The sequence below is a fragment of the Pseudopodoces humilis genome, chromosome 13 (assembly GCF_049639895.1).
Source record: "Pseudopodoces humilis isolate 2021_Gansu_Grassland_sample_001 chromosome 13, ASM4963989v1, whole genome shotgun sequence".
NCBI lineage: Eukaryota > Metazoa > Chordata > Aves > Passeriformes > Paridae > Pseudopodoces > Pseudopodoces humilis.
Window position 1 is genome coordinate 2,158,183 of NC_142212.1, and position 27,779 is coordinate 2,185,961.

The 27,779-nt window shown below is 46.9% G+C and overlaps 1 protein-coding gene across 1 annotated transcript; it reads right to left on the minus strand.

Moving 5' to 3' along the window:
- Positions 1-690: 690 nt before the first annotated feature.
- Positions 691-3,950, minus strand: LOC148183195 (E3 ubiquitin-protein ligase PHF7-like). Its single transcript, XM_088061958.1, has 11 exons — positions 3,908-3,950; positions 3,488-3,579; positions 3,301-3,402; positions 2,897-3,021; positions 2,658-2,820; positions 2,465-2,571; positions 2,155-2,268; positions 1,890-2,008; positions 1,351-1,730; positions 1,067-1,206; positions 691-928 (listed from the first exon to the last, which is right to left on the minus strand). The coding sequence occupies exons 1-11, from the start codon at positions 3,948-3,950 to the stop codon at positions 691-693; spliced, it is 1,623 nt and encodes a 540-aa protein (XP_087918084.1).
- Positions 3,951-27,779: the final 23,829 nt, after the last annotated feature.

Sequence of the window (27,779 nt, forward strand, 5' to 3'; positions counted from 1 at the left end):
CCTTAGAAATGGCTCCGTTAGGAGGGTTCTGCTGTTACCTTCTTTGATGCCCAACTCCTCTGTGTCTCCAAAGAAGGAAAACTTGAAAGCACTCGACTCCTGAGTTCTGTCGTTTTCAGGCAAAGGTCCCGGACGTTCATCTGGGGCAGAGTCCTGTGCATCCTCTTTGTCCCAGGCTATTTCCACTGTCTTTTCCGGTTTGACCTTTGAAGGTCCAAGCAAGTCTTTAAAATCAGCAGCAGTGTTGCAATCGATTTCTCCAGACACTTGAGGCAGTGTCTCACTCTCTTCCTTCTCCCTCCGCTTTACTGAAGGAAGGCTTTACTGAAATGAGATTGTTTAAGGATAGCAACTCAGCACACGGCCTTTTCAAAGACAGCTTCCCTAAGAGCCACCTTGCTTGTCATGTCTCCCTAAATGTATCTAAGCCATTAAGGATTGGTTCACTTTCAAGGGTAAGCAGTGGGGAAATATCTGTCTAAAGGCACCAATGAGTGTCCTTTTTAATTAGCTACGTCCTCAAGTGGCTTTTCCCTTCACAATACATGGTAACATAGAAATCAAGAATCATAGAAATGCCAAGAGCTAATCTGGGTTTTCCACAGACCTGCAAATCTCGAGGTCCCTGTATTGACCCTTCTCACCTTCACTTACAGCCGCAAACAGAGGGACTAGAAAGAGAAGATGACACTACGTGCTGCTGTTAGAGGTCCCAGTTGAGGCCCGACGTGGCTGGCGGGAGCGGTTGCTCCTGCGCGACGTCCCCGACGGTGTCCCCCTGCGCCTGGGCCTCTCAGCACTTGCTGCTGTCCTCCTGCTCCCGTCCTGGCGACTCCTGGACCGGACAGGTCGGTTTGAGGCCCGACGTTGCAGGCGGGAGCGGCTGCGTCTGGGGGACGTCCCCGAGGATGTCTCCCTTTGCCTGGGCCTCTCAGCACTTGCTGCTGTCCTCCTGTTCCTGTCCTGGAGACCGCTGGACTGGACAGGTCGATTCGAGACTTGACGTGGCAGGCGGGAGCGGCTGCGTCTGGGGGCTGCCTGCGATGGTGTCTCCCTTCGCCTGGGCCTCTCTGCCCTCGATGTTGTGCTGCTGCTCCTGTCTCGGCGACTCCTCGACCGGGCAGGTGGACTCTGGGCCTGAGCTTCCTGACGGGATCGGCTGAGTCTGGGGGCTGCCCGCGATGGTGTCTGCCTTTGCCTGGGCCTCTCTGTCCTTGATGTTCTCCTGCTGCTCTGGTCACAGTGACTCCTTGACCAGACAGGTGGACTTGAGGCCCGAGCTTGACAGCAGAAGCAGCTGCATCTGGGGGAAGCCTGCGATGGTGTCTCCCTGTGCCTGGGCCTCTCAGCCCTTGGTCTTGTCCTGCTGCTCCTGTCACGGCGACTCCGCGACCGGACGGGTCCATCTGAGGCCCGACTCTGCTGGCGAGAGCGGCTTCGCCTGCGGTCAGGCCCAGAACGCCTGGAATGGACCCTGTCCTCAGGGTCCATGGAGCTGCTGTGTCTTGGCCTCAATGTGCTTGGGCTGCTGCTGTCTGCCAAGGATGAGGCTGCACGCCGGGGGCTGCTGTGGCTGCTGGCCTCTGGAGATGGAGAACGGGGAGCCAGACCCGATGACACCGGGCTGCTGGTGGGGCTGATGGCCTCAGATTCTGAGAGGCCCCGAGAAGATTCCAGTCCTGACTGTCTGGTCAGGCTGGGGCCATTGAGCTCCGGCTCATCACTGGAGGCTGTAAGGCCAAACAGGAATGTCAGAGGCCTGCCAGGCCTGGAGCAGGCCATGCCCGACCAGAGCACTGCCCCCAGCCCGCCAGGAGCCCATGGGCTTTGCCGTGCCCAGCCTGGGCACTGGCCCCAGCCCAGGGACACCCGCCTGCTTTGCCTCATACCCGTGCCGAGACCAGCACAGCTCTCACACTCCCAGCGGGTTGTCCTCACTGTCAGGCCAGAGCAGCGCCTGTGGGTGCCCTCAGCAGCACAGGAGGAGCACAAGAGCAGCTCCCAGGGCCTGGGAAAACAAACGGGTTGATGGCACTGAAGACAAAGTGTCCCAGCACGGGATTGTGCAGCCGAGCACCACTGGCTCCTTCTGCTTTGAGCCCTTCCTGAGACACAGGTATCCTGCAGAGCCCCGGGTGCAGCTTCCCAACTCACCCCTCTTCCTCTGCCTCCTCCCTGCCTCCTGGGTAAAGGCATTCCCTGGCATTGCACCTGCTGTGCCTCTCTCCTAGATCCGCAAAGGCGTTGTTGTCCTCCCATGTTGGCCCTCTGATGGAGAAAGGAAAAGCTGATGTGTTTCTTCTGCCCTGCCCTCACGGAGGTAACAGGGTGACCCTGCTCTTCCTCCAATGCTTTTCCAAGTCCCCTGAGAAGCGGAAGTCCAGACTCCCTGGATGGGGCAGGGCCTGGCACAGCACGGCACTTGCACCCTCCTGCCTTGTGAGACGCGCAGAAGGACACCAACCTGACGGGGGTTCGGATCCCCACGCGGAACATTTCAACAAGGAATTCCTCATTATCTCTGCAGAGGGGGCAGCTGAAGTACAAAAGACCAGAGCGCATGGCCTGTCCCTGCAGGGCAAACAGAAGCAGTGTGAGCCAGGCCCTGGTGCTGCTGAGCACCTGCTGTGTCCCAGGCCTGAGGGCATGGCTCCCACCTGGAGGCAGTCCCTGTGGAACCAGGCTCTTTTGCACGTTGGGCACACTATGGTGTTGAAGGTCTTCCTGTCCTCCACTGGCTCCATGCAGATGGGGCATTCGGTGCCCGGCTCTGGAGTCACCTGCACGATCTGCACAGGACGGTGCTCAGGGCAGAAGGACCTGGGGACAAAGGGATGGGAAAAATGAGAACTGCTGGGTCCTTCCCCAAGGGTGGCCAGAAGGGGAGAGGAGCTACCTGTATGGGGCAATGTACTGTGTAACACAGCCGCCCTCCTTGGCACAGGGCAGGTGGAACCATCTGTTGCAGCCTTCCTTGCAGCACAGGATAGTGGCCCCGCTCTGGCCACAGACGCAGCAGTGCTGGAATGAGCCAGGCAGCCCCATCAGCGGCAGCTTGGGGGCCTCCCCAGGCAGCCCCAGGGCTGCGGGCAGGGCGCAGGATGGGGCCGCTGCTGGCTCTCAGCCCACAGAGCCAGCTGGTGAGGGAAGCTCCTGTGCCAGAGGCTCCACAGAGCTTCTGGGAGCCAGACTTTGTCCCACAGCTGGCTGGATGGCCGGCCTTCCTTGCTGGGGATCTGGGCTAAGCTCTGGCCAACCTCTCCTGGCACAAATCTCCCTGCACTTTTGCTAGGCCCTCACCTTCCATGCCGCCCGCCTGACTGCAAGCTGGATATCTCGAAGAAGAAAACCCAGGAGTCCAACACATTTATTTGCTTGCCGAAAAAGCAGCGTGGCAAAATACTGCAGAAAATGGGAAGAGCTGATGAGGACAGGGTGGCAGGGACTGCCCATTGCAATGCTGGAGAGAGTGCCCGGAGCCACTCACCAGGCAGAAGATGTGGGCATAGAGCCCGTATTTCTCCTGTTTGTCGCCGCAGGTGTCCGGGTCAGCCTCTGCACGGCGACACAGCAGGCATGCTGCAGGGGACAGAGCCAATGGCAGCGGGTGTGAGCAGCTCTGTGGGGCTCTCAGCCCGCAGCATCGGCCCCAAGGGCTGCTCTGTCCCTGCCTGCGTGCCTGGCTGATGGGCAGGGCTGGAGGCCTTGGAGAGCAGCGGCCATTGCGGGCACGGGGCTCCCAACAGCTGCCCCCTGGCCCAGCTGGGCCCCACTTGAGGAGGAAGGAGGCTCCCAGCACTGGCCTGCCTGAGAAGCTCCTGCCTCCTTTGGCCTCTGCTCTGGGCCCCACGCTGGCCACCCCGACAGCCCCTGGGCCAGGCTGTGGGAGGGGCTGCTTTGCCCTCACCTGGCTCCCTGCCATCAGAGCCCTCCTGCTCCCTGTCGCACATGGCGGCTGTCAGCGCTGAGTCCCTGTCCAGGAACGCCGCTGTCTCCGCCAGGTGCTGGTCCTGTCTCTCTGTGGGAGAGAGAAGAGTGATGGGAGTTTGCAGAACAGGCCCAGAGCTACGAGGGTGCTACTCCCTGGTCAGCCCTGCGTGAGCCCTGCTCCTGTCCGCCTTCTGCTCCCGTCGTCACGCTGAGGAACACCGCGGTCTCCTCTGGATGTTCCTGCGCTGATTCTGGGAAGGGAGAGGCAGGTGAGCCTGCAGCACAGGCCCAGAGCCCCGAGGTGTGGGGCCCCTCTGGTCCCTGGGCAGCTGCTTCCCTGCCTTACCTTCTCCTCCCGTTGCCAGGTCGCACTGACACACGGCCTGAGCCCAGCCTTCCCTTTTGGGGCTTTGGTCGCACGCGTCACAATGGCCACTCTGACATCAGCATCTTGCTCCCAAGGTTCAGGCAGCCATGGCCTCACATGCCTGGCAGCCACTTGAGGCCGCCCCCTTGGGAACCGAGGTGCTGAGATGGCTCCAAGCCTTTGGTCAGCACGGAACCAGGCCAGAGACTCCTGCAGCAAGTGCAGGGTCCAATCCCAGGCCCCAGGGCAGCCATCGAGGGTGGCACTGTAGGCAGAAAGGTGCTGTTCAGGCACAGCCACCCCAGGGCTCCTGCCCCTGGCAGTCGGTTGCCCAGAGAGCTTGTGCAGAGTCTCTTGCACTGCACAGATTCCAAACCTGCTCTTGCTGCACCGACATTTTCCTCAAGACCTCTCTGCAATAAACTGAGATGAACCTGATTTCATGCCCGTGCTGATGATCACTGTTGGGAACAGGAGATAAAGCTGGGGACCACATCAGCTGCCTCCCAACCGCAATTTGCCTGTCATCTAATAATCTAATAACTTTGACATTTCATATTAAAAATTTAGTATTAAGTATTAGTATTAAGCTCCTGAGAAACATCATCTTTTACACTGACTCAGCGGAAACCCAGAGAATTCCTTGGGAGTTTTCTGTGTCCGTCTGACTGGAGAGGTTTCAACTGTCCTTGTCTCAGTAGTCCAAAACAGGAGGATGTTTTTCCCACAGGAAAGGAACGTTGCTAGTTTGGTCCATGTTTTCCTTCTAGCAAATATACTGAAAAAACACCGCTTCCCTAAGCACTGCCTGGCTTTTCATGTTTCCCTAAATGTATCCAGGCCTATGAAGGAGTGGTTACCTTTCAAGGGCAATGTCTGGGTTGACTGTATGACACTGTCTCCCCTATCATCTGCTCTATGCCCAGACATGGGTCCTGCAGCTTTAAGCTAGGCCCAGGGGATGGGGGGAAACCAGGGGTGTTCTTTTGGCTGTCTGTTCAAACACAGGTTCTCCTCCACTCTCAGCATTGATTCTTTCTCAGCAGAGATAGGGGGAGTTAAATTCTTGCTTGTAGCTAGCTTCAATTTTGCTACCTGAGGCAAGAAGTTTCTCAGGACTGCATACAGCTTCTCTGATAATTTCTGTGGCTCCTCCTGCAACTGTTCAGCTTTGCTCCAGTTTGAGAAACCAGACCATCAATGGGAGCCCCACGCCGCAGTCCAGGCATGGGAGGCCACAGGACACCAAATCCCAGCTCTGGACCTTGGGAGGAGCCAGGCAGGACTCTAAAATCGGCCAGCTTTCTCTGCAGCCAGAAGGTCTATTACTTAACAGTATCCATTCATTTTCCCCCGTGCCTGCGTGTACTCTGCTTGTTAAATAAACAGGTTTTTTCCCTTTGCTCCAAGAAATTCCTTTTGTTTGGTGGGGGGAGGCCATGCCAAAGTCTGCCTTCTTTAGAGATGCTCCTTTCAGGATATTTCTTTCTAACTTGTCTCAAACCAAGACAGGTAAGCGGTGGGGAAACATTTGTGGTTGGAGTCTAAAAGGCAGGAACAAGTGTCCTTTTAAATTAGTTACATCCTTAAATGACTTCTCACTTAATAAACGGGGACATAGAAATCAATGTATTAAGCACAGATTTCTTTTCTGCCAATAGGAACAGCAAGAGCTAACACGGTTTTCCCAGAGACCTGCAAATCTCAAATCTTTGCCTGTATTGACCTTGCTCACCTTCCCTAATGGCAGCAAACGCACTAGAAAGAAAAGATAATGCTACGTGCTCCTTTGCTCGGTTTGAGTTGAGGCCCAACGTCACTGCTGGGAGTGGCTGCGTCTGGGGATTGTCCCTGCACAGTGTCCCTGTGCTGGCAACTCCTTGACAGGACAGGTGGATTCAGGGTTCAGCTTTGCTGGAAGGAGCTGTTTCTCTGTGGTCAGGCCCAGCACGTCTAGAAGTGTCCTGAGGCTGCTAACAACAACTGCTACGCTACTACTACAACTGGAGCTACTACTGCAACTACAATTGAGACTGCTGCCTCAAGCACACCAAACAAATCCTGCTCTGGGCGGTGCTCAGGGCAGTAGGACCTGGGGGCAAAGGGATGGGAAAAATGAGAACTGCTGGGTCCTTCCCCAAGGGTGGCCAGAAGGGGAGAGGAGCTACCTGTATGGGGCAATGTACTGTGTGACACAGCCACCATCCTTGGCACAGGGCAGGTGGAACCATCTGTCGCGGTTTTCCTCCCAGCACATGATGGTGGCCCCGCTCTGGCCACAGACACAGCAGTGCTGGAATGAGCCAGGCAGCCCCATCAGCGACAGCCTCGGGACCTCCCCAGGCAGCCCCAGGGCTGCGGGCAGGGCGCAGGATGGGGCTGCTGCTGGCTCTCAGCCCACAGAGCCAGCTGGTGAGGGAAGCTCCTGTGCCAGAGGCTCCAAGGAGCTGCTGGGAGCCAGACTTTGTCCCACAGCCGGCTGCATGGCCAGCCTTTCTTGCTGGGGGTCTGGGCTAAGCTCTGGCCAACCTCTCCTGGCAGAAATCCTCCTGCTCTTTTGCCGGGCTCCCACCTTCCGTGCCACCTGCCACACCTGACTGCAATTTGGATATCTCGTGAGTGAAAGCCCACGAGTCCAATACGTTCATTTTCTTGCTGAAAAAGCAGAGAGGCAAAATACTGAAGGGCAAGAGCTGATGAGGACAGGGTGGCAGGGATTGCCCATTGTAATGCTGGAGGGAGTGCCTGGAGCCACTCACCTGGCAGAGCACTCGGGCACAGAGCCCGTATTTCTCCCGCTTGTCACCGCAGGTGCCTGACTCAGACTGACACAGGTGACACAGGTGCATGCTGCAGGGGACAGAGAACCAAGGTGTGATCATATTTTAACCTGCATGGATTTACATCTACGACAAGTGGAAAAGAAAGAGCAGTCTGCTAGGGTCACTTGGGTTTTTACCATAAAAGTGAATGTGTTTGTACCAGCTTAACAGCAGAAAACACATTATTTTGTAGCAGTCCATTACTAAAAAATCCGTTTCCAGGCGACCTGCATGGATGGTCAGGGATCAGCACCACTGGCAAAACTACGACTTCTTTTACTAGCTAACTACCGAACTACTACAAAATGGCAGATTTCTTTTACTAATTATGCATGGATTCCTTAGAATCTAAATACTCAGCTCACTTTACTGTGAAGTATTTGAGGGACAACTGTATCAAATGGCATCATTAAACTGGCACGACCAGACAAAGGAATGGTGCTTGCTTTATTTTAAGAGTTTAACACGCTTGTAAAGTTAGGAAACTGGCCCTTTTTTATTGTCAAAACGTTCGGTAGGTTTTTCCATCATCACGTTTCCCTTGTTATAGTAAAAATTACTATGAAGATTAAGATTTGGTGTGTTTTCAGTCTTCATTCTTTTGCTCTTTATCTTTTGGCACACCTTCATTTTCCTTTCAGTTCTATGGTTTCCCTCTGGAGTTTTGTATCAGGTGTTTGTAGTATTTTGCTCTCTTGTGATGCCACTGTCTCCATCTACTGGAGACGTCCAAGCAGTGCCGGTCTGTCGGCACGTCCCAGCCGTGGCTCCTGCCGGCGGCCCCGGGGTAGGAGCGGCCCCGGCGCTGCCATGGCGGGCTTTCCCTCAGGTGTCGGCACCTCCAGCCCGGCCCGGCCGGGAGGCCCTGGCAGTGCCACGCCGCACGGCAGCTCTGGCACTGCAGCCTCGGCCAGCCTCGGCCAGTAGCGAGATCTGCGGGCCGGGGCCCAGCAGCGGCCGCACGCTTCTCCCAGAGCCCGAGCAAGAGCCGCACGGCTCCCGAGCGCGGGCCGGGAACGCTCTGAGGGAGCAGCGCGAGCCCGGCTCTGGGCACCAACCGCCCCGCCCCTCGCGCCCGCCCTCCCCTTCCCGCCCTCCAGCCCCCGCCGCGCGGCGCCCGCGCTGTCATGGCGGCTCTCGCCCAGCAGGGAGCGCCCTGAGCCCTGGCATGGCGCCGCCAGCGTTCTGGCTCTCGGGAAGGGGCGGGCGCGGAGCTGTTGCAAACTGCGGCCTAGGTCACATTTCCTGAAGAAAGGATGGCCTTTCATGCTTGAGCTTTACACGCTTTCAAGCCTGATCCACAAGAAGAGACATCTCACCTGTGACACACACAGCAGCCTGCGAGCTCCAAGTGATGTCCCGGTGTTAGGAAAGTAAAGGACTTGTTGCTACAATTGTCTTTTTAAGGCTCAGTTTCACTGATCTCAGAGCCAGAGGGAGGCTGACAAAGCTTGAGAAGAAGGATGCCCACTGCCAGGGGACACAAAGGATGCAGGATTTAGGGGCCATAAAGACATCTGGTAGAACTGCCAACATAAGGAAAACACGGATAAAGTCAACTCAGCAAATAGGCTGAACTCAGCTCCAGCTGGGTAAAAAAAGAGTGTGATGTTTGCAGGCAACAGGGCTTTGGCACCAACATCATCCTGGGCCTGACCATGGGATGGTCCCGGTCACCAGAACACAGGTAAAGACGGCGCAGTGTGAGCGCTGGGCATTGTGCTTCAAGAACCCAGCTGAGAAAGCTGGCCAGACTGTGCTGGATTCTGGTGTGGAATCTCCCCCTTCTCTCCTTCTTCTCAAAATATATTGTAAGCCTGACTAAAAAAACCTAGTCAGAGTCATGTTGACTGCTTTATTCTGAAACCTCACAGTCAACTTACACATTTAGTACCTTACAGAGCAGGCTGGAGGCCCTGGAACTGGAGGGACAGACAAGCGATGAAGTGGACAAAAGTCCTTCTGGAATAGAGGGGGCATCTAGGGCAAGACACTGTGCATAATGATCACACTCTGTCCTGAAGAAAGACAGGGTCCTTGCAGGCCTTCCAGAAAGCGTCTCAGGGGAAGCTTTCGGTCTCCCCTGCCCCGTTTCCTAGACTTCAGCCGAATCCTTCCCTCACAGAAAGACAGGAAGCTCAGGTGTGTTAGGAGATAACTGTGGGCATTGGCACAGGTGAATGGTCAGGAATTCAGAGGCTTTTGCAACCCTCCTCCATGGAGAATCCCTTGTGTATTTTCGATAAACCAGAGCTTAAATGGCAAGTCAGCGATTGGAGAAATACACCACTGAGACAACAAAGCTGTAAAGTGCCTTGTTTGGTGAGGGATAAGTAAGACAACAAAAGTTCATCTTCTAAGTATTTGCTGTTTGAAGGAGAAAAACTATTTTTTCTAAGCTTCTATTATTTAATATTTGTTTTCTTCTCTGTGCCTTTTGAAGATTGCCTACATTCTATTTTTATTGTTTTCTTTTCTCCTGCCTTCAGAATGAATTTTGCATTACGGATGTTTTAAGTCAAATATAAGAAAAGTATTGTTTTCACGTGTTGTTTGGCAATCATGAAAAGATAAGTTTAGAGGGAACAGGCTTTATCTTTGATAATTAGATCAGACTCAATTTTTAAGTACCCTTATATGTCATGCGTGTTTCCAAAGATGTTAAATTGATCTTTGAAGGGCATTAAACCAAGAAACATGTACATCAAAGCCTCTGGAGGTGGCTGCCATGTCAGGTTTCCTTGAGGGGCGGCAGCCCCAGGCATGCCCCATGATGGCTTTCTCTGAGTGCTTGGCAGCCCCTGCCCCGCTCCATGGCGGGTTTCCCTGAGGGCCGGCAGCCCCTGCCCCCTCCATGGCGGGTTTCCCTGAGGGCCGGCAGCCCCTGCCCCCTCCATGGCGGGTTTCCCTGAGGGCCGGCAGCCCCTGCCCCCTCCATGGCGGGTTTCCCTGAGGGCCGGCAGCCCCTGCCCCCTCCATGGCGGGTTTCCCTGAGGGCCGGCAGCCCCTGCCCCCTCCATGGCGGGTTTCCCTGAGGACGGCCCCAGCTCCTGCACATGGTGGTTTCTGTTGCATGGCCTGGGCTGGATGGGGGAAGCCTGGGCAGCCATAGCAAGCACGGTTTTTTATATCGCCCCCTCGTTCTGCCCTTTCCTGGCATTTTGACAGCTGTATTTTTCTGCACCTCAGCTGGCACACAGAGACCTCCCGCCCTGCCTGCGTGTCCCAGCTCTGTCACACCGGCAGTGTTTTGTGTGTCACCCTAGTGCTGCCGTGAGTGTCACACTGCTGTCGTGTGCCACACTGCCACTGTGTGGAGCCTTGCACTGGCACTGGGCTGTGTGTCACGCCGGCACGGTGTGCTTCCAGACAAGGCTTGCAGACCTTGGAGTGTAAGCGGGAGGGTGTGAAAGATGGTGACAAAAGAAAGACGCCAAATGAGAGACCGGTTTCTTCTAGACTGAAAGCCAGGTCTCTGTTATGTAATACTGTTTTCTTCTGCTTCCTCACCTGATGTCAGTCTGCCATGTGCACACTCTGCCCTTCCCTAGAGAGCGTGATGCATGGACCTTTGGAAAACTGATTAAAGCAGCACAGCATTTTAGGAACATCTGTGGAAGCCATCACGAGCCGTCTCTTTGCTGAAGACAGGTGCTGTTTTTAACCAGTGTTTGATTACAGCAGGTCTGTTGACATCCATTTTGTGCAATCCAAAAATAGCTTGTACAGCTTGGGAGTGAGGACATGCTGCCTACAGGTCCAGGGAGCCTGAGGCTATGGCTTTGCTATGTTGAGAAGGCATCTCTAGTTAGCTTTAATCTAGCTGGACTGAGTACAACAGTACCCAAATAGAAACACAGAGTTTGGAGTGGGTTCACAAACTGAGCAAGTGTCCGGGCTTCCTAAAAGGCTTCTAAAACTTGAAGCAGTCAAATCTGGCCCTAGCCTGGCTGCTACAGTCATTTTACTGCGCCTTTGCATAGGAATAAAACTTTGTGATGAGACTGAGGAGTGAGAATACTCTTCAAACCAGAACTAAATAATTCAGTTTTATTGGTAACCTTTTTGTACATGCAATTAGTTATTATATACCTCTCACGTATTGCTGCAATTCCCCCAAAAAAGCATATCTTGTAATTTCCACGTCTGACTCCTGTGATGAAGGACTTGTGACTTCTTGGCCAGTTACTTTTTGTAATTGCAGAAGAAAGTTCCTATTCCCCACAAATAAATTGAGTTTCAGTGCTGGCTATTTAAGTCTGACTTTCTGCTCAACACTTCCACATTAATGCTGGTTTTCAAAATGACACCTAAAGCTGTTAGAGTTGTTTTATTGATGAACCCAAATTAATGCAATATCCTTATTAACTCAGTCTTTTTAATTATATGTAAAGGATTTTCTCAGTAGCTCGGCCCAGTATTTGGGATCATTCACTTTAACACCTCTCTTTATGATCAAAGTGTATTACTGAATCCCATGGGCCCTTCAGGGCTTGCTCCAGCATATCAGTTGTCAGGACATTAAAGTTGTTAATTTTATTAAGTTTCTGGGGTTTGTTCCAAATTTAACATTGCTTTGCACTAGAGTAGGAGCTGAAGAGGCAGGATGTTAGTTTTTCCATTTCATATCTTAAAGCAGTAGGTATTTTTTCAGCACTTTTCCCCAGGCTAGGGCACACCTTTGATTTCCAATTCAGAGTTACTCCTGGGACAGGTGAGACTTTTAGACACTCAGGTACAGTTTTGTCAGTGCTGATTTTAATACATGGGCCCCACACAAAAGGAAAACATGTTTTTAAATTTAAAAATCAAAAATAATCCCCTGTAAAGGTATTTTAGTTGTAAACCCAAGGATTGTTTTCTTTGAGGAGGGTGTTTAATTTATTTTCTGCCTTTAGTTTAGTACCTTTTGAAATTGCCTCACCTTTGTATCCCTGCTCTTCTTTCTTGCAATGATGACGCACTTGAAAGGGATTCCTGTTTGATAATACCCAAGGAGGGATTTGGACCGCGTTCTGTTGCTTTGGAAACCAGAAGTTGCAGAACACAAGTTTGGTAGGCTTAGCATGAAACGTTTGTGGACTATAATTTTCTGCCTGCGCACAGCTCAGTTTGAGATAGTTTAGGATCTTGGGCAAACTTGTTACTGTTCTTGAGGGGGGATGGCCATCAGGGTTAGTAATTGGGGACAGCTTGCTGTGCTGTGCTTCAGTCTGTTGTAACAGGGAGCAGGGCTTAATCCGTGGGGCAGAAGCAGGCAGAGTTTATGGAGCAACAGCTCCCCTGGCCAATCGCAGAGATGCTCAGTGCAGTGAAAGCATTTGTGGCACTTCCTCTGCTTTTATTTTTAATATGTTCTTCCCTCCCCCCCACGTAAGGTGATGTCCTGAAGCTTTCACTCTGGCTTGTTCAGTAGAACTTGGTTAAACCAAACATTTTCCGTTCAATCATTTAGTTGTGACCTGTATGTGCCAGAAGAAGGTTCTGTATTTTGTTTTCCTTTGCTTTTCTGAAAAAGTGTGCTGCAGTGTCAGCAGTGCAGCGCAGCCGAGTGAAACGTCTGAATTTCCGTGTCCACGGTTTTCAAGAGAACTTAGGAGACGCTGAAGAAATGTCATTGGCATTTACTGCAGTTTGCCAACATCCACTTTGATTAATGAGGCTGCAGTAGAGGGAGACTGGAGAGCTGGAGAGCTGCATCAACTGGTACTGAGCTGCGTCTGCACAATCAGGAGCAGCTAAGGCTGCTGTCAGTGAGGACGCTGGGCTTGGAGTGAAGATACTGCCAAGCAGCCTGGCACCCTAAGGAATAGGCAGAGGTTGAGGAGTGAATGCAAGTCACAAAAGCTGAGGACCTGAACTCTGGCCCCACCTTCCAGGTATCTAAAACAGCTGGGGGCACTGGATAATACCATGATGGAAGAAAGGAATCTCTGATTCTCCTTTCTATTACTCTGTGTTTTGGAACAGAGGAAAAGGCAAAAAATTGGTTTAAATTCAATTCTCATTTTCTAGGCAAATTGTTAATTGTTCACCTCTCCTTCCATCTCCAGCCCAACTCTCAAGTTTGTTTGACAGAGTGGTAGCAGGCAGTGTCTGCTTTGATGAGTCCAGTACCAGCAGCTGAGTTCCAGGTAAGACACACGTGGTGTCTCTTTCAAGACAGGTTCTTAAACACAGAACCCTTTGTGCTGCTCAGTAACTTGACCTGCCGTATCTGACAAGTTCCTGAATTTAGCCTTATGTTATTTCAGATCCTACAGTCTCGTTTGCGAGACTGAAATGGTCTCAAATGGTGCCCTACCCAAAGCCAGAGGCCCTGTTGCTCAGCTGCCAGGCTGGGAGGCAGGTGAGGACAGTGACCTGTGGGCACACAACAGACCACGGCACCCCTGGGGAACGAGGAGTCCCCTTTCCAAAGAATAAGCTCACTGAGAGATTGATTCCATGTGCTGTTTCCAGTGCTTATCTGAAGAAAGGTGGAACCTTCCCTTTGTTTAATGGCCAGTGTTACATTTGTCCTTTGGTAACTTTTTCTGTTTAAGAATGTGGAGTATCTGTTGAAAGTTAGTCCTTTGCCCCTTTAATTTTGTACAAACAAGTGTGCAAATGTGGAACTGATTCATTTTTATGAATAGAATATTTGTGCATGTATTTTTCACCTGAATGTCCATACACATTGTTTTTGTAAGGCTACATGATTTGTGTTGTCACATCTTGAATTGCCAATAATTCCAGGTAAAAGTAATTTATTTTTCATTGTGGTCAGTGGTAAGACAACTAGCGTTGTCTAATAATGTAAAGTGCTTGCCCCTAGAATTTCTCAACACATCTTCAAAAATCCACCCCTCAATGAACAAAACAAACCCTAAGAAACACTAACCCCCAAAGCCATAAAGGGCCTTATTTTGGTTTATTTCTGAGTGCCCCCTAAGAACAGCCCCACTGCAAGCAACTGAACATTGAGTTCTTTAGCAAGCCAGAGCACTCTTTCCCATCCTTAGATGTTTCAAAGTATATATATATGTGTGTGTGTGTGAGCTGTGCCCTTGGGTCAGATGGCTACAGACTGCACAGTACCTGAAAACCTAATTCAATTATCTGCAGCCTTCCCCCTGCTGGAATCATCCTGGGAAGGAATTTTTGCCACTTGTGATACAGTACCTGTTCTACAGTAGTTTTCACAAATATGTTTGCTCCTACCTGACATCCAGTGTGCCAGATCTTATTTCTGTTCCCCTTTGTCTAGCAGAGGGCTGTTAGCTTGGGTTTGCATGTGGCACTTTGGTAATGGGATATAAAACATCACAGCTTTTTAAATTTTTTATCTTGGCTCTCATCTGTGCTGTTCATACATGTAAATGAAGTGCAGTCATGGTGGGAAGAAAAGGCATAGGAAGTAGGGAAGCCATGATTTGAACATCTTCTTCACAAGCTTTTCACATGAAGTTGTTTCGCAGTCTCATTTTTTTTCCTAGGCCAGCTTTAGAAAAAGATTAAATTTGAAGAAAAAAACACCCCAACATCTACAGCCTTTTTAAGAGAGATGATCTAAGCGAAAGCAACACTGAATTTGACATGCTGTAGTTTCTCAAAGGCAGCTGTGGAGTTTGATTTTTCTTTTAGGTTAAAAGCATGTTTTCTGCCTTGGATCCACATAGATTTTTATCTCCTAGATACCTTCTGCACACACTCCTTTTATCATCTGTGTGGTTTGCAATACCTACTTTGCATAAGCAAAGTGACTGATAAATGATGATCCATGTACATCTCAGTGCAGGTAATTGTGGATGCTTGGATGCTGCCATGTTTTCCAATTTAACTGGGAATATACCAGGTTCTAAATATTCATGGTATGTGGTTTGTACTGACAAGAAGAGGAGGAAGAGCAAAGCATAAAAACCAAGATTATGTGGTGCAGTCAGTGTTTTAAATTCTAAATAAGTAAAAGGTTTTGGGGTTCACTTGGCTATTAACTTCTTTTTTTTTTCCCTGTTTCAGGTTACAGCTGTTGGAGTTACTGAGGAAAATGGCATATGGAATAGCCTCATTTATTTTGACAAAAACCAGTCTTCATGCTGTGATGGTAATGGTAGGTAGTGAAAAGAGAGCTGCCTGTTGGATTATTCAACCTGTTGGCACCTACCAAATGTGTCAGCATTTTACACAAAAAAAAAAAATAAATTAGACAATACCTGAGACAAAAGGCTTCTTAGATTCTCTGTGCTAACAAATACTTGTCTGTTTATATAACCTTATTTGAGCTCTGGGGGCTAAAGTACCTTTTAGAAAAGCTTCTTTTATATTGGAGTAGTGCTTTAAACTTAATTTTAAAGACAATAGTTCTTATATTGTAAAGGAGATGTAATAAAAATATATTCTATTGAAGCAATATCTAAAGCTTCTAAATTAGTTAGAATTTCCAACCTCCCAGTCTGGAACAAACTGCAAATGACCACAGAGAGTGGAAAGAGCAGCTCCTCCTCCTGACAGGGTGGAATTGCCCCTTCTGTATTAGTGCTCCCAGGCTCCCTCCAAGAGTGGCATCTGCTTAAGCCCAGTCTCACAGAGTAGGGAAAATTACTCAGTCCTGAAAACTCCACTGTTGGTTTGATAATCTATTTTAAAGGTTTGTTTTATGTTTTTCATGTGGTAAATTAATGAACATAACCATAGCAGAGAGCTTTGAAGAAATTGTTTCCTTTATCCAATTTCTGAAACGATAATCTCTGTATTTGCTCATGTCCTGCTAAACTTCTGCGCTGTGATGAATCTACTACAGGAATCTTTCAAGCATGCTATGCTGGTTTGGAAGCCTTTGCACCCTGGCAGAACCAGACAACTGATGCTGGCAGGTAGCATTTTATGTATCTTGCAGTTGAATTGAAATACTTTTGGTTTTTTGTTTGTTTATTAGTTTGGGGTTTTTGTTTGTGTTTATTGTTGGGCTTTTTTTGTGGTTTTTTTAAAATTTTTTTATTTTATTTTATTTTATTTTGCAGCTTTATCATTTTGGAGAACAATGACATTTAATTTTCTTGACACAAAACCAATTGTGATAAAGTCACAATGCAAAATCTTTTGTCTTGGGAAAGAAGCAAAGATAAAATGGCAAAGTATACTGGTTTTAAAAAGCTTTTCTTCATATTCTTGGAAAGCAATTTGACTTCTTTCCTTCTCCCCTGAACTTCCTGTTCTTCATGAATAACCTCCTAACAGGTAATGGTTGTCCTTATATCATTTCAAAATCTCTCTTTGTCTAACATGGCAGGAGGCTCAAATTCTTTTTTTCTGACCTAAGATTAAAGTCTTGGTACATGACAGTGGGAAATAAATTAATCAATTGGTAGAGGGCTGTTTTGGGGTTTAATAACTACACTGGGCACTGTTATTTGAAGCTTCTGAGTTTTAACAAACCAAACAACATTCATTGGAAGAACTGTCAAGTGTGGAGACAGAACTGTCCTGAGGATGAGTGTGAGAGTGGTTAATGTCTGTCTCCTCTGGGCACTTCAGTTGGGCATTGAAATGTACTTTGTGTTTACTCAGTGTTGTTGCCATTGGTGATTTTCTTCCTTTACTGAGGACTGGGATGTGGGAATGCCCCTATAACAAAGCAGCGCCTCCACCTCCAGGCCTGGCAGTGCTGCAGTTGTCTTGGGCTCTGGCTTCTCCTGTGTAAATAGAGCACATCAACTCCATAGCCTTGGCAGCAGCAGTAGATTTTAAGAATACAAATAAGACTGTCTCCTGCAGGCTGTCAGTGGACTTTTGTGCTCAGATGACCTTCTTGGTTTTCTTTTGCTTTTTTTTTCTTTTAAACTTCTTCCTAATCTCGATTGTTAAAGGAAAAAAAAAAGATACCTGTTTATTTCAATAGCATTTAATATAGCTAAATTCTAGAGAATAATTAGTAGGATTATCTGACCCATCCTCTGCAATCTGAAGTCCCTGATTTCTATCTTATTCCTCTTCTGTTTATTTTTTTTTTAAATATTATCAGATCAGAAAGTGAAAATTGTCCTGTATGAAGGGCAAAGGTGCCAGCCTTGGCCTCTTAGAAGATAATGTCAATTGTATAATTTTGTTCCTTTATCACAAGTACTGTAACTATTTCATACCGGGCCTCCCCCATCTAAGTTTTGGTAAACTTATTTTATAAACAGGACCCGGAGTCAATTTTTTTTGTCCTGCCATCCAGACCCGGGTGACAAGCCACAGAGAACAACCCCGGTGTCTGCCTCAAAAATGTGCAAATACTGAAAATGGGCAGATCTTTTGTTTGAGCAGGTTGCCAGCCTTCTTTTTGGATAAGTAATCAGAATCAAAGAGGGTTATTCCAGCTGATTATTTCACAAATAAATGGACTAGATGTTGATCCACGGAACCTTATGACTGCTGGCGTGTAAGAGGCATTGACACTCAAAACACACAGAGAATATTTACAGAGGTGAATCCCTCTTACAGCAGTGGCCACAAATACTGTCCTAGTCCATTTCACAGTCCAAGCTCTCTTCTGCAGTGCGTCAAAGCTTTAGAAAGTCCCAGAAAGCCTCAGGGAGCTGCTCACTCCAGAGGCTTTCAAGGATTCTGTGGAACACCAGTTCTAGATCTGGCTCTCTGAACACAGCCAACAGCCATCGTTGTCCTGAAATCGTTTCTGAAATCGTTTCAGGTTTCAGACAGGAAAATACAGCAGTTGTTGAAATGCTGACTTTTGTGCTGGCAATAAAAGTGAAGATAGTAAAACTAAACACCTAATAGTTGCTAGTGGTGTCTCATTTCAGCTGAATTAACAGCTAATTACAGAGATCTTAATTTGTATCTTTTTTCACACTGCCCTTTCTGACTTGCTCCTTTACCTGCATATACACAACAGAAGCTCAGCTGAAGACTTGCTCATGCTGTGATAGTTTGATTCCTTGCCTTCATCTGATTGGGCATGGAATCTGATCTGTAGAGTTTGCTTTGCTCTCATCTCATCTTCTATAGTTCTAGGAATGTAAAGTTTGGTAATACTTGGGTTGCCAGTAAATTCTATGACCTACAAGTGTTTTAAAATGTAATGTGTAAGATACCTGTTTTAATGGTGAATACCAAAGTATGTGACAATGGAAGGTTGGTTGATATGTTGCCATTAGTATGTATTTTAATTAACAAATAGCTGAACAAAATGGAAATCAGTCAGTTCTCTCCTTTAGCTATAGAAAAAATGTTTGGAAGGGACCACTAGAAGTCATCTAGTCCAACCCCCAATGTTTTTAAACTCTTGTGGGACATATTCATTCCTGATGAATTACAACAAACTTTGAAAAATGAGTGAGAATATGTGCTTGTAAACTTGATCCGGTTTGGTTTTTTTGAAAGATAATTTATTGTTACTTTTGAATTATTCTTACAGGTTTCAGTTAAAATTAAACTTTTAAATTTTTTTTAGTGCAGAGGTATTTGAACAGATCACAAAATTCAATCTTCATTTCTTACCCACAGAAATCAATGAATATATAACCCCAAAGAAATGCACGAAAAATACCACTTTAATCTGCTATAGTTCTTAATTTATGGCCCAGCAGTTTCTTGATACAGGGTGAATATTTCCCTTTTGTAACAGGCTCAAATTAACATTTTATGCTTCTTTTCTTTAATAAATACAAATTCAACCCTGAAAATCTGATTGAGGCAGTGGTTGCTATGGAAATGTTCATTTGATACATAAAGCTGGAATTGTATGTTTGTTTCCCTGACTTGCAGCTTCTCCTAATCCTCTCCCGTTGGTAACCGCTGCCTGTTGCAAGGCATCCAGAGGGATGATGTGAGTGTCCTGCTCCAGGCAAAGTGAGCCAGAGCAGCTTTGTGATTTAAATTGGAGATCTGAGCTAACTTGTATGAATCTTTGAGTGATGAGATAGGGCTCTTCTGTTGCCTCTGAGGTGGAGGTGGCAGGATCTGGGCGAGAGGCAGGTGGCAAATTCAGGTGGTTAATGTTGCTTTCTAATTCAGTTTTACTTTGTACAAGATTTAGATCTACTTGTTCCAGTGTTTTTAGGACAAGGGCTATTCTTACATCTTGTTTTACAGCAAATTTATCACCAGACCATGCTAAAGCTTGTTTTATAGCAGTGCTATTACATTCTTACTCATGCTTGTTTTAACCACTGATTGTACTCTTTTCTTTGGAGGAGATGGGGTAGGACAGGGCTTATTTTGGGGTTGGAGAAGAACTGCATTTCTGGGAACACGCACGTTTTCATTTTGATGATTGGGACAGCAGGAGCTCCAATTCAGGATATATCTGACTGTTTTCTACTGGTTTTAGCCCAGCACAGATTGCTGGTCTCTTTCCAGGTCATCATCAGATGAATGATTTTTCCTCTTTTCCCTTTAAGGAAGGAGAACTGTACCTGAATTGTGGTTTCAGGTTGAGGTTTTACAGCACAAGGGAAGATCCTTGCCTCTTCTGCCTCAGCAGTGAATGAAGCAAGTCCAGGTACTTACTTATTCACTGATTACATGTCCAGTGCATGTGCTGGGGAGACAACATTTTCTAAAAATAGAGATACATCTTTAGAATAAAAAAAGCAGCTGATGTAATTAGAAAAACATACCAGTGTCTTCTCACATCCACCTCCCTCAACCAAAATCAATCAAAATCAATTGATTTAAACAAAATCAATGTACTTCAGCCTGGGGAAGAGAAGCTTCAGGATGACTGAACTGTGGCCTTCCAGTACCTGAAGGGAACCCACTAGAAAGATGGAGACAGATTTTTTACAAGAGCTTGGAGTTACAGGACAGGAGGAAATGGCTTCAAACTGAGAGAGAGGAGTTATAGATTAGATATTAGGAAAAAATACTTCCCTGTGAGGGTGGTGAGGCCCTGGCACAGGTTGCCCAGAGAAGGTGGGAATGGGAAAACTCCATCCCTGGGAGTGCCCAAGGCCAGGCTGGACAGGATTTGGAGCAATCTGGGATAGTGGAAGGTGTCCCTGCCCATGACAAGGGGTTGCACTGGATGGTGTTTAAGGTCCTTCCCAACCCAGCCCCTTCTATGATTCTGTGTTACTTAAAAGTTAAGTAATAGTTGAGATTAAAACCAAGTTGAGCTCATTTTATTTATTTGTACACTAGTCAGACTATCTCAGTCAGATAAATGAGGCTGACAAAAAAGGGGCATATTTTAATGCAGTGTACAGCTATTTGCCATAAGCCTTCTAATATAAAATTTCCAGCTGAGTTTGACTTTTGTCATTCCTGCTGAAATATGTTTGGAGGATTATCTGCTGATCTGGGTGAAGGGGAGAGGTTCAAGAGGGGATTCGTGTTCTGGGAGGGAGGCTGAAGTTTGTTTGTAGGGCAACAGGCCTGTGCTGTGCACTGCTTTGGAAAACTGCTGTGTTCCAAACACAAGGAACTGAAAGGAAAAATGTGGTTGCAGAAGTTACAAGGGGTGGAAAGGAACTCGGCAGAGAAGTTCTCTTGGTGTCCTGAATACAGGGATTAGATTAGGTATGGGGGAAAGAAGTGTCTACACCTGGATTTAGGAACCAAGATTGTACCTTTGTGGTGAAGACAAAGGACATTCCGAACCCCCTATTTTCACTGTCATCTGGTTGTAAGGATTCTGATCCTTCTCCTATCAAAGTTTTCTCCTGCTTCATAACTATTGAGATAAAAATCCAAGGCTGTATTTTTTGGTTGTGGCTATAATGTGCTGCATCCCTATTTAATATTTAATGTATATTATTTACTAATGTCAAATCCATGCCAAACCTACTGTGGAATAGTTCTCTTTGTACAAGCCCAAATAAGCAGGAATGCCAAGTCATAGGAGGCACTTTATTGCTGAACAATTAAACAGGAGTTTTTTATTAACTGGAATGTGTCCTCTGGAAAGAAGTTAGTGTCATCTTTATTTTGTGAAGCTCTTTGGTTAATTGGAATGATTTTTTTATTAATTGCTGTCTTAACTGACACTGCTGGAAGTTCTTGCATTGAATAGACTTGATAACGTTGATAATGTTTGAAAAATCTAGAGCTAATCCACAGTGAAATAATTTTACAGTCCCAGAGAATGAAAAGTCTAATTCTGTTTTGTAACACTCAGTAATCCTGTTTATAGTCTGAAAAAGTAATATGTGTCATGTAGCCTTGGAGGCTGGTACTTATCAGCTGTTATTCCTTCAGAGTATTAAAATTGGGTTCTAAGTCAGCACCGCATTAAAATACCCCTAAAAGCAACTCTTTCCAAGCTGATGGCTTCCAACTGGAATCTTAAATAAGTCTGTGATAAGGGAGTGCCAATGGAGACATTGTGAGCAGCCCGTCTATGTGCCTTGAGGTGTTTGTTTTAGTAGAAGTGCAGTAATCATGAGAAATGTCAAAATCCACTGGAATTAAAACACTTGTTCTACTTTTACCTTGCTGAAATGGCAGATTTTCTTGATAAGAACATTTAGATACCAAATCCATGGTGTAACTGAATTACAGTCACCAGCTGGCCTCCCAAGACGGTCTGTGTAACTCTGGCTGTCCTAAATACGTCCCTAAATTTGAGATTGTCATTTCCTAATAGCTAATTCTGCCTGTAGCACTCAGTGTTTACCTGCTGGCATGTCACTCATGCCCTGAAAGGCAATTTTCCATGAAAATCACTCATCATAAACCAAAGCAAACAGGTTGTAGTGCACACAGCGGAAAGCATGGAAACCACTGACATGGGATTACTGAAGATGTTCTTCTACATTACTTGTAATTGTTTATAAAGGTGCAAGTCTGAGGCACCTTGAAGCTGGAGGTGGGAGGGGTGGTCTGGGTAGGAAAACTTGGGATGGGAAGTGGCCTGTCAGCACAGGAGGTGGAACAGTCACGGAACACTGACATGGGCCACGTGGGCACTTGTAGAGAGTTTGTCCTTTTGCACAATTAAATTATTTTTCCTGCTGGGAAAAATCCACTTTTCTGTGGGTCTACTAGTGGATTTTGGCCCCATTTGCTAAGACAAGACTGACACTGGCTTCTCCAAAGAACTGGGTAAATGAGCTCTCTCTGTCCCCACAGGAAAGGAAGCTGGGAAGAAAAAATACACCAGAACTTTTGTTGTCATCCCCAGCTCTGTGTATGGCTGCTGGATAATGTAGCAGAGTGCTGAACTCTTATTCCTTAAGCCATTAAAGATTTAAGTGGTGTCATTTGGTGTAGTAAAGTTGTAGTAAAATCCTTTGCCATGTAGCTCTCTAAAGAAATAGTATTTTTTACTCACTGGTAATCTAATACCTTTTACCATCTCTGAAGGATGGAAAAAAAATATTTGGAATATGCTTTTGAAAATTATGAGAAACTACAGGGGAATAAAATAAGAGGTCTAAGGAGCTTTGAGAGGCTTTTCCTTCAGAGAGCTCCAGGATTTTCTGTATTGGGTGGAGGTTATGCAGCTGTTTTTATCCTAATGTTAACATATTAGGTTACAGGAATCTTTCCACTTAATTGAACAAACACAGGAGAGTATTTACGTAACTGAAGATCTGCAACTGCCAGCAGAATTAATTAGGAGAGGAATAATTAGGCAAATAGTAGTGTCCAAATGGTCCCAATAGAAAAATGTATTGCAATCCCAATAGAAATCTCATTAATGTTGTTGTTGCTGATGAGCTGTGCCTTTTGCAGTATCATAAAGGGAGGCAAATGTGGAAGGATCTCAGTGGGGTGTCAGCTTGGGTATGAGGCAGAAACAATATCAAGGTTTTAAGCTGTCTGGTCTCATTATTGTCACTTAGTCATGGCTGCAGCTCCACTATCTGCTTAAAAGCCTCCTGTGCTTGAATGAGCCACTTTAGGGTGAAATAGGTAGAGAAGAGAACATTTCAGGTTAGTATTTGGTATGGAATTGTTGTTTCATGAATGGGAAACAAGTTGTCTCTTATGCTGAGCAGATAACCCAGGAAAAAAAATGAGACAAATGGAGCTTATTTCAAGTGCTTCTGCTTGAATTTGTCAGTTTACTGCTTCAAAGAATGGAAAAGTTAACAAGCACATTATCTTAGACTTTCCACTGTACTGTCACTCATGCAGAGGAATAAAAAAAAAGGTTAATTAATGTGATGTCATATTTATAGTGGCTGTTCTAGGAAGCAGGTTCCTGGTCTGCAGTAACAAGGTCTGTCCCATGGTCAGTGAGGGGAGATACCTTAGAAATAGTCCTCCAGCAGGGAAGTTGAGCTTTCCCTACTTCCTCCTTCTTTTGTCACCTGAGAATCTTTTTTAGCTCTGTTACTAATTACTGTATTTGTGCATTTTTCAAACTTGTTTCATAAGTGCATTGGAATGGACTACAAAGTATTGTACTGTGAGAATAGCTTTAATCAAAACAAAAGTATCAGTAAAACAAAAACCTTTCACAAATAACCATTCGGAGATCCCAGGTTGGAAAAGTGTTACTTCCACAGAAATAATCTCTTCCATGCCTCCCAGCCGTGGCCTGGGGAGGTTAAGGGAGATGTTTAAGGGTCACAAATACCATCTGAGGCAACACTGATAATATAAATTCTCAAAAAACTCCAGTCTCTAACCAAGTTGGAATTCTGGCTTTCTAGCTAAAGGAGCTACAGGGCCCTCCTGAATTGATCTATTGACAGGGTTTTGTTAACATTTCGATCAAACTACTAACAGCTGAGTAAATTAGTTTGATTTTTAGTGATGGGTAAATTAATCCACATCAAAAAGTTCTGAGCTGCCAATGCAGGCTGGAAAAGTAGTACTTCTCTTTGTCTCAGTGAAAGTTTGCACTAGCAGTTGTGTGCACTTTGTATTTATCTGCTCCCCTTCCCCTGTTAGCTATAGTTGCTGATGTTTTTCATTAACTTGGTTTCCTATTATGGCAGCAGCTGTGAATAAATATCAGTTAGGCTGGCCTCTTATTTATGTGCATGTCCTTAAAATGGGACTATAAAATATTCATTAATTCTAGATTCCTGGAGCCATGTTTAGACACACACATCTCCTCCTCAGTGAAGAGAGAGACACTCAAGTGAGATTTTTATGACTTTTACTGTAGACCCAATCTTTGAAAACAGGCTGCAGAGATGGAAACAATTGACTGTCAGTCTCTGAATGTGGGCTGGAGGAGAGGCAATGCTCCATACTTTGCTGTCTGGTCCAGAACACCTGGAAATACACCTGGATTCTTATTTCTTATAATACATTGAATTTGATGCCACTTGTTGCCTAATCACTTGTAGCGTTAACAACAAAACCTTTCTTCTGCTGTTTCCTAAACACAACCCTTCTGTCCTTCAGCCCCGAATTGCTAGGGGGCTGACCAGAGGAGCTGTGTGAGGCAGGAGCAGCAGGCTGGTGCCTCTGGAAGGGGCTGGCAGTGCTGCCCATCCCAGAGCAGGAGTGCCACACGTGCAGCCGTTCCTTCTGGGAGCACCCAGCACCTGCATCAGGGACACCGCAGAGGTGACAGATGTGCAGCAGCTCTGGTGCCTATAAAAATACCAGTAGCTGTGCAAATACTGTGCAGCTAAAGAAGGGCTGCTTGTCTCTGTAGTGTTCTTGAACTAAACCATTCTGGGGGTTGTGCTGTGGGAGCGTGGCTGAGGCCAGGACTTCTGGAACTGGAGAGATTCCCTGGCATGAAGGATCTCTTCATAGTCAGCACAGAAATGGAAAATCCTAGAATGGCCTAGGTTAGAGGGGACCTTAAAGCCCATCTCATTCCCACCCTCCTGCCATGGGCAGGGACACCTTCCACTATCCCAGACTGCTCCAAGCCCATCCAACCTGGCCTTGGGCACTTCCAGGGATCCAGGGGTAGCCACAGCTTCTCTGGGCACCTGTGCCAGGGCCTCACAGAAAGTATTTTTTCCCAGTATCTAACGTAAACCTACCTTCTGTCCATCTGAAACTGTTCCCCCTTGTTCTGTCTCCCCAGGCCCCTGTAATAAGTTTTTTTCTATCTTTCTGTGGGCTCATTGCAGGTACTGGAAGGCCAAAATGGACTTGGTGTGCACCTGAGACAGAGCTGGACAGAGCTGTACTGCTGAACTCTCTAGGGCTATTGGAATCCTGGAAAACTGGGAGAAGTAGAAAATAAACCTTAAGCCCGAGAAACAAGGAGAGAACTAATTTCTTTGTGTGCTCTTTTTTTCTTTCCCCAGAAAGGAAATGGTTCCTGAAGCATTCATATATTTGCTGTGCCTAAATTTTAACCCTTTTTTCCAGGACATTTTTTTCTGATATCCAAAAATATTTTTTCAAAGTAGAATCCAGGCTAATGCAAGGAGAGGAACTGTAGATTATTGAATAATGGGGCAGTCAAAATAATGGCCACAATGTGAGTCTGATTCAGAAATAAACAGGCAATAGAAAGTTAGTGCTGGAGAGCACTTCTCAATACCTCAGGAAAGTTAAACAGCTCAGGTCTCAGTGTAACTTCCCTCTGTTGTGTCTCAGCTGATGAGCATCCTCCTACTGAGTGTATGTCCTGCCCTGCCTTTTTCACCACTAAATCAGAGGCAGAAGATCAGGTTCGGGTTGTAAAGCCATTTCTCTTGTAAACCTCTCAGGCATTGGCTTTCATGTCCTCACAAAACCATAGAAGGGAAAAAAACAGAAAAAGAAAAAAGAAAAATAAAGCAAAAGCAAAAGAACAACACAGTGCAGAGTCTAATGACTGAAAAATCAAAAATGGAAAAAGGACTGAAGATGTGAAAGTAGAAAACACAGAGTTACTTAGAGTGGAGAGATGAAGGCAGGTGTTCAAAGGGTAGCACTGCTCAGCAGTAAGAGGAGTTATTTCTAGACAATACACCCTCCAAACATTAACAGATCTGGTCACACTGGTGTGAGGGCAGAGGCAGCGAGTCAGGAGGTGAAATGGTGTCTAGCACTGAGCATTGTGTATGGGAGACAGGGATTGCTGGCAGGAATGCCTGTGGTAGGATTTTAATTCCAGTGGAGCAGCAAGAGCAGCCTTTTCTAAGCCCTGGTGCTGCTCTGCCCAGTGTCAGGGCTCCTGGCCCCACGTCGGTAACTGAGCTTCACTGGGGTCATGTCTGCAGGGCTTAAATGGCAGGAGTTGACCTCAGAGGTCCTTTCCAACTTCAGGGACTGAGCCTGCAATGCAGAGGCCCTTTGGGACCTGCCGGACTCTTCCAAAACGCATGGTCTTTATGTATCTCACAAAATGCCATCCTGAGCACGGCTTTGACAAACTCGGGGACACTGTGCAGGCTCCCCCGGCCCTCTTTTACATCCCTTCACAATTTACACAAGTTAAACAAATTAGCGAGCAAACCCATCATGACTTGGAAATGTGCCTATGCCTGTGGCAGTGAGGATTGCTGGGGAGCACTGCTGGCTCGCCGTGTCCCCCCCAGCCATAAACAAATATTTATTATTTTATAATAAATAAAGGGTGCTGGCTGCTAAAGAGGGGTGCTGGGAGCCACCCTGGGGCTACTGACGGGACCCCTGAGGGGACCAGGCTGGGGCAGGAAGCTTCACTACAGCCTGGATTTGCTTCTCCTTCAAAGTCGCTGACAGACAAACTCCTCCTCCTTCTGATCAGAAGCCAATTTTTTTTTTTTCCTATGCGAACGTAACTGTTTCTTGCTCGTGCTTAACTAGATTTTAAAGTTGTATTTTAACATAAGTTAAAGCATTGTGGATATTTCTCCCCTTTTTTTCCCACCAGAGGCTGGGGGATGTGGGTCAGCATGGAGGGTACAAAGCTGCAGCTCCTGGGGGAGCAAATCGTCCCTTCCCACTCCTCAGCTCAACCGGGTCCTGGTGCCTCCCTGCCGTCTGTGCCATCTCCTTTTAGTGTCTCTTAAAACTCCTCAGAACAACACCCAGCGGGTCGGGAAACTCTGATCCAGCACAGAAAAAGCAGGTCACCCCTCAGGAGCACGTGCAGAGCCCATGCAAGCCACCTTCTAAAAGGAGAGGTTGTGTTGGTGTTTTGTTTGTGCCACAGACGGGTTGTTTCCAGAGGCATTCCGAGCTGCAAGTGAGCACTAGCACTGCTGTGGTCCGTGCTGTGAGGGGACAGGGATGCGCTCTGTGTGCAGATGGATAAATCCTGCCCTCGGCAACTACAGCTCCACTCTGCCTGCAGCTCTGGGCACCCTCAAACCGGGGAAGTGCCGGCCACGGCTTCTGCCCCGCTCTGCCCCTCTTTCCCAAACTGCTGTGCATCCCAGGGACATTTCACAGAGATTCTATTTTGATGTGTGAAACATTTAGCTTGTCTTGGGTTTGGCCGCTTTATTTATCGAGGCAAAGCAGAGCAGTAGTTTAGAGATAAACAGAATTCGAGATTGCTCCAGAAATTGATTGGCCTAGATCTCTTCTGTAATGCTAATATTACTAGATAGGCCGTCGTCATCTGTTAAGAATACACAAATCTATTATCAAGGAAGAAACTCGTTTGTGCAAGGATTTTGGTCTAAAGAAGTTTTTCAGAGAAGCTGAAAGTGCTTAAATGTAGACCCCTAACTTTTCTCCTTTCCTTTCCTGCGATACTACTTCACAACTAAGCTTTTACTTTTGTTAGGTTTTTGTATTTCCTGAATGTGGAAGCAATACAAAATATGCTGAAGTAGAACCTGAGAGTTGGGAATGTAATGTAAGTATGGATTTATTTCTAAAAAAAAAAA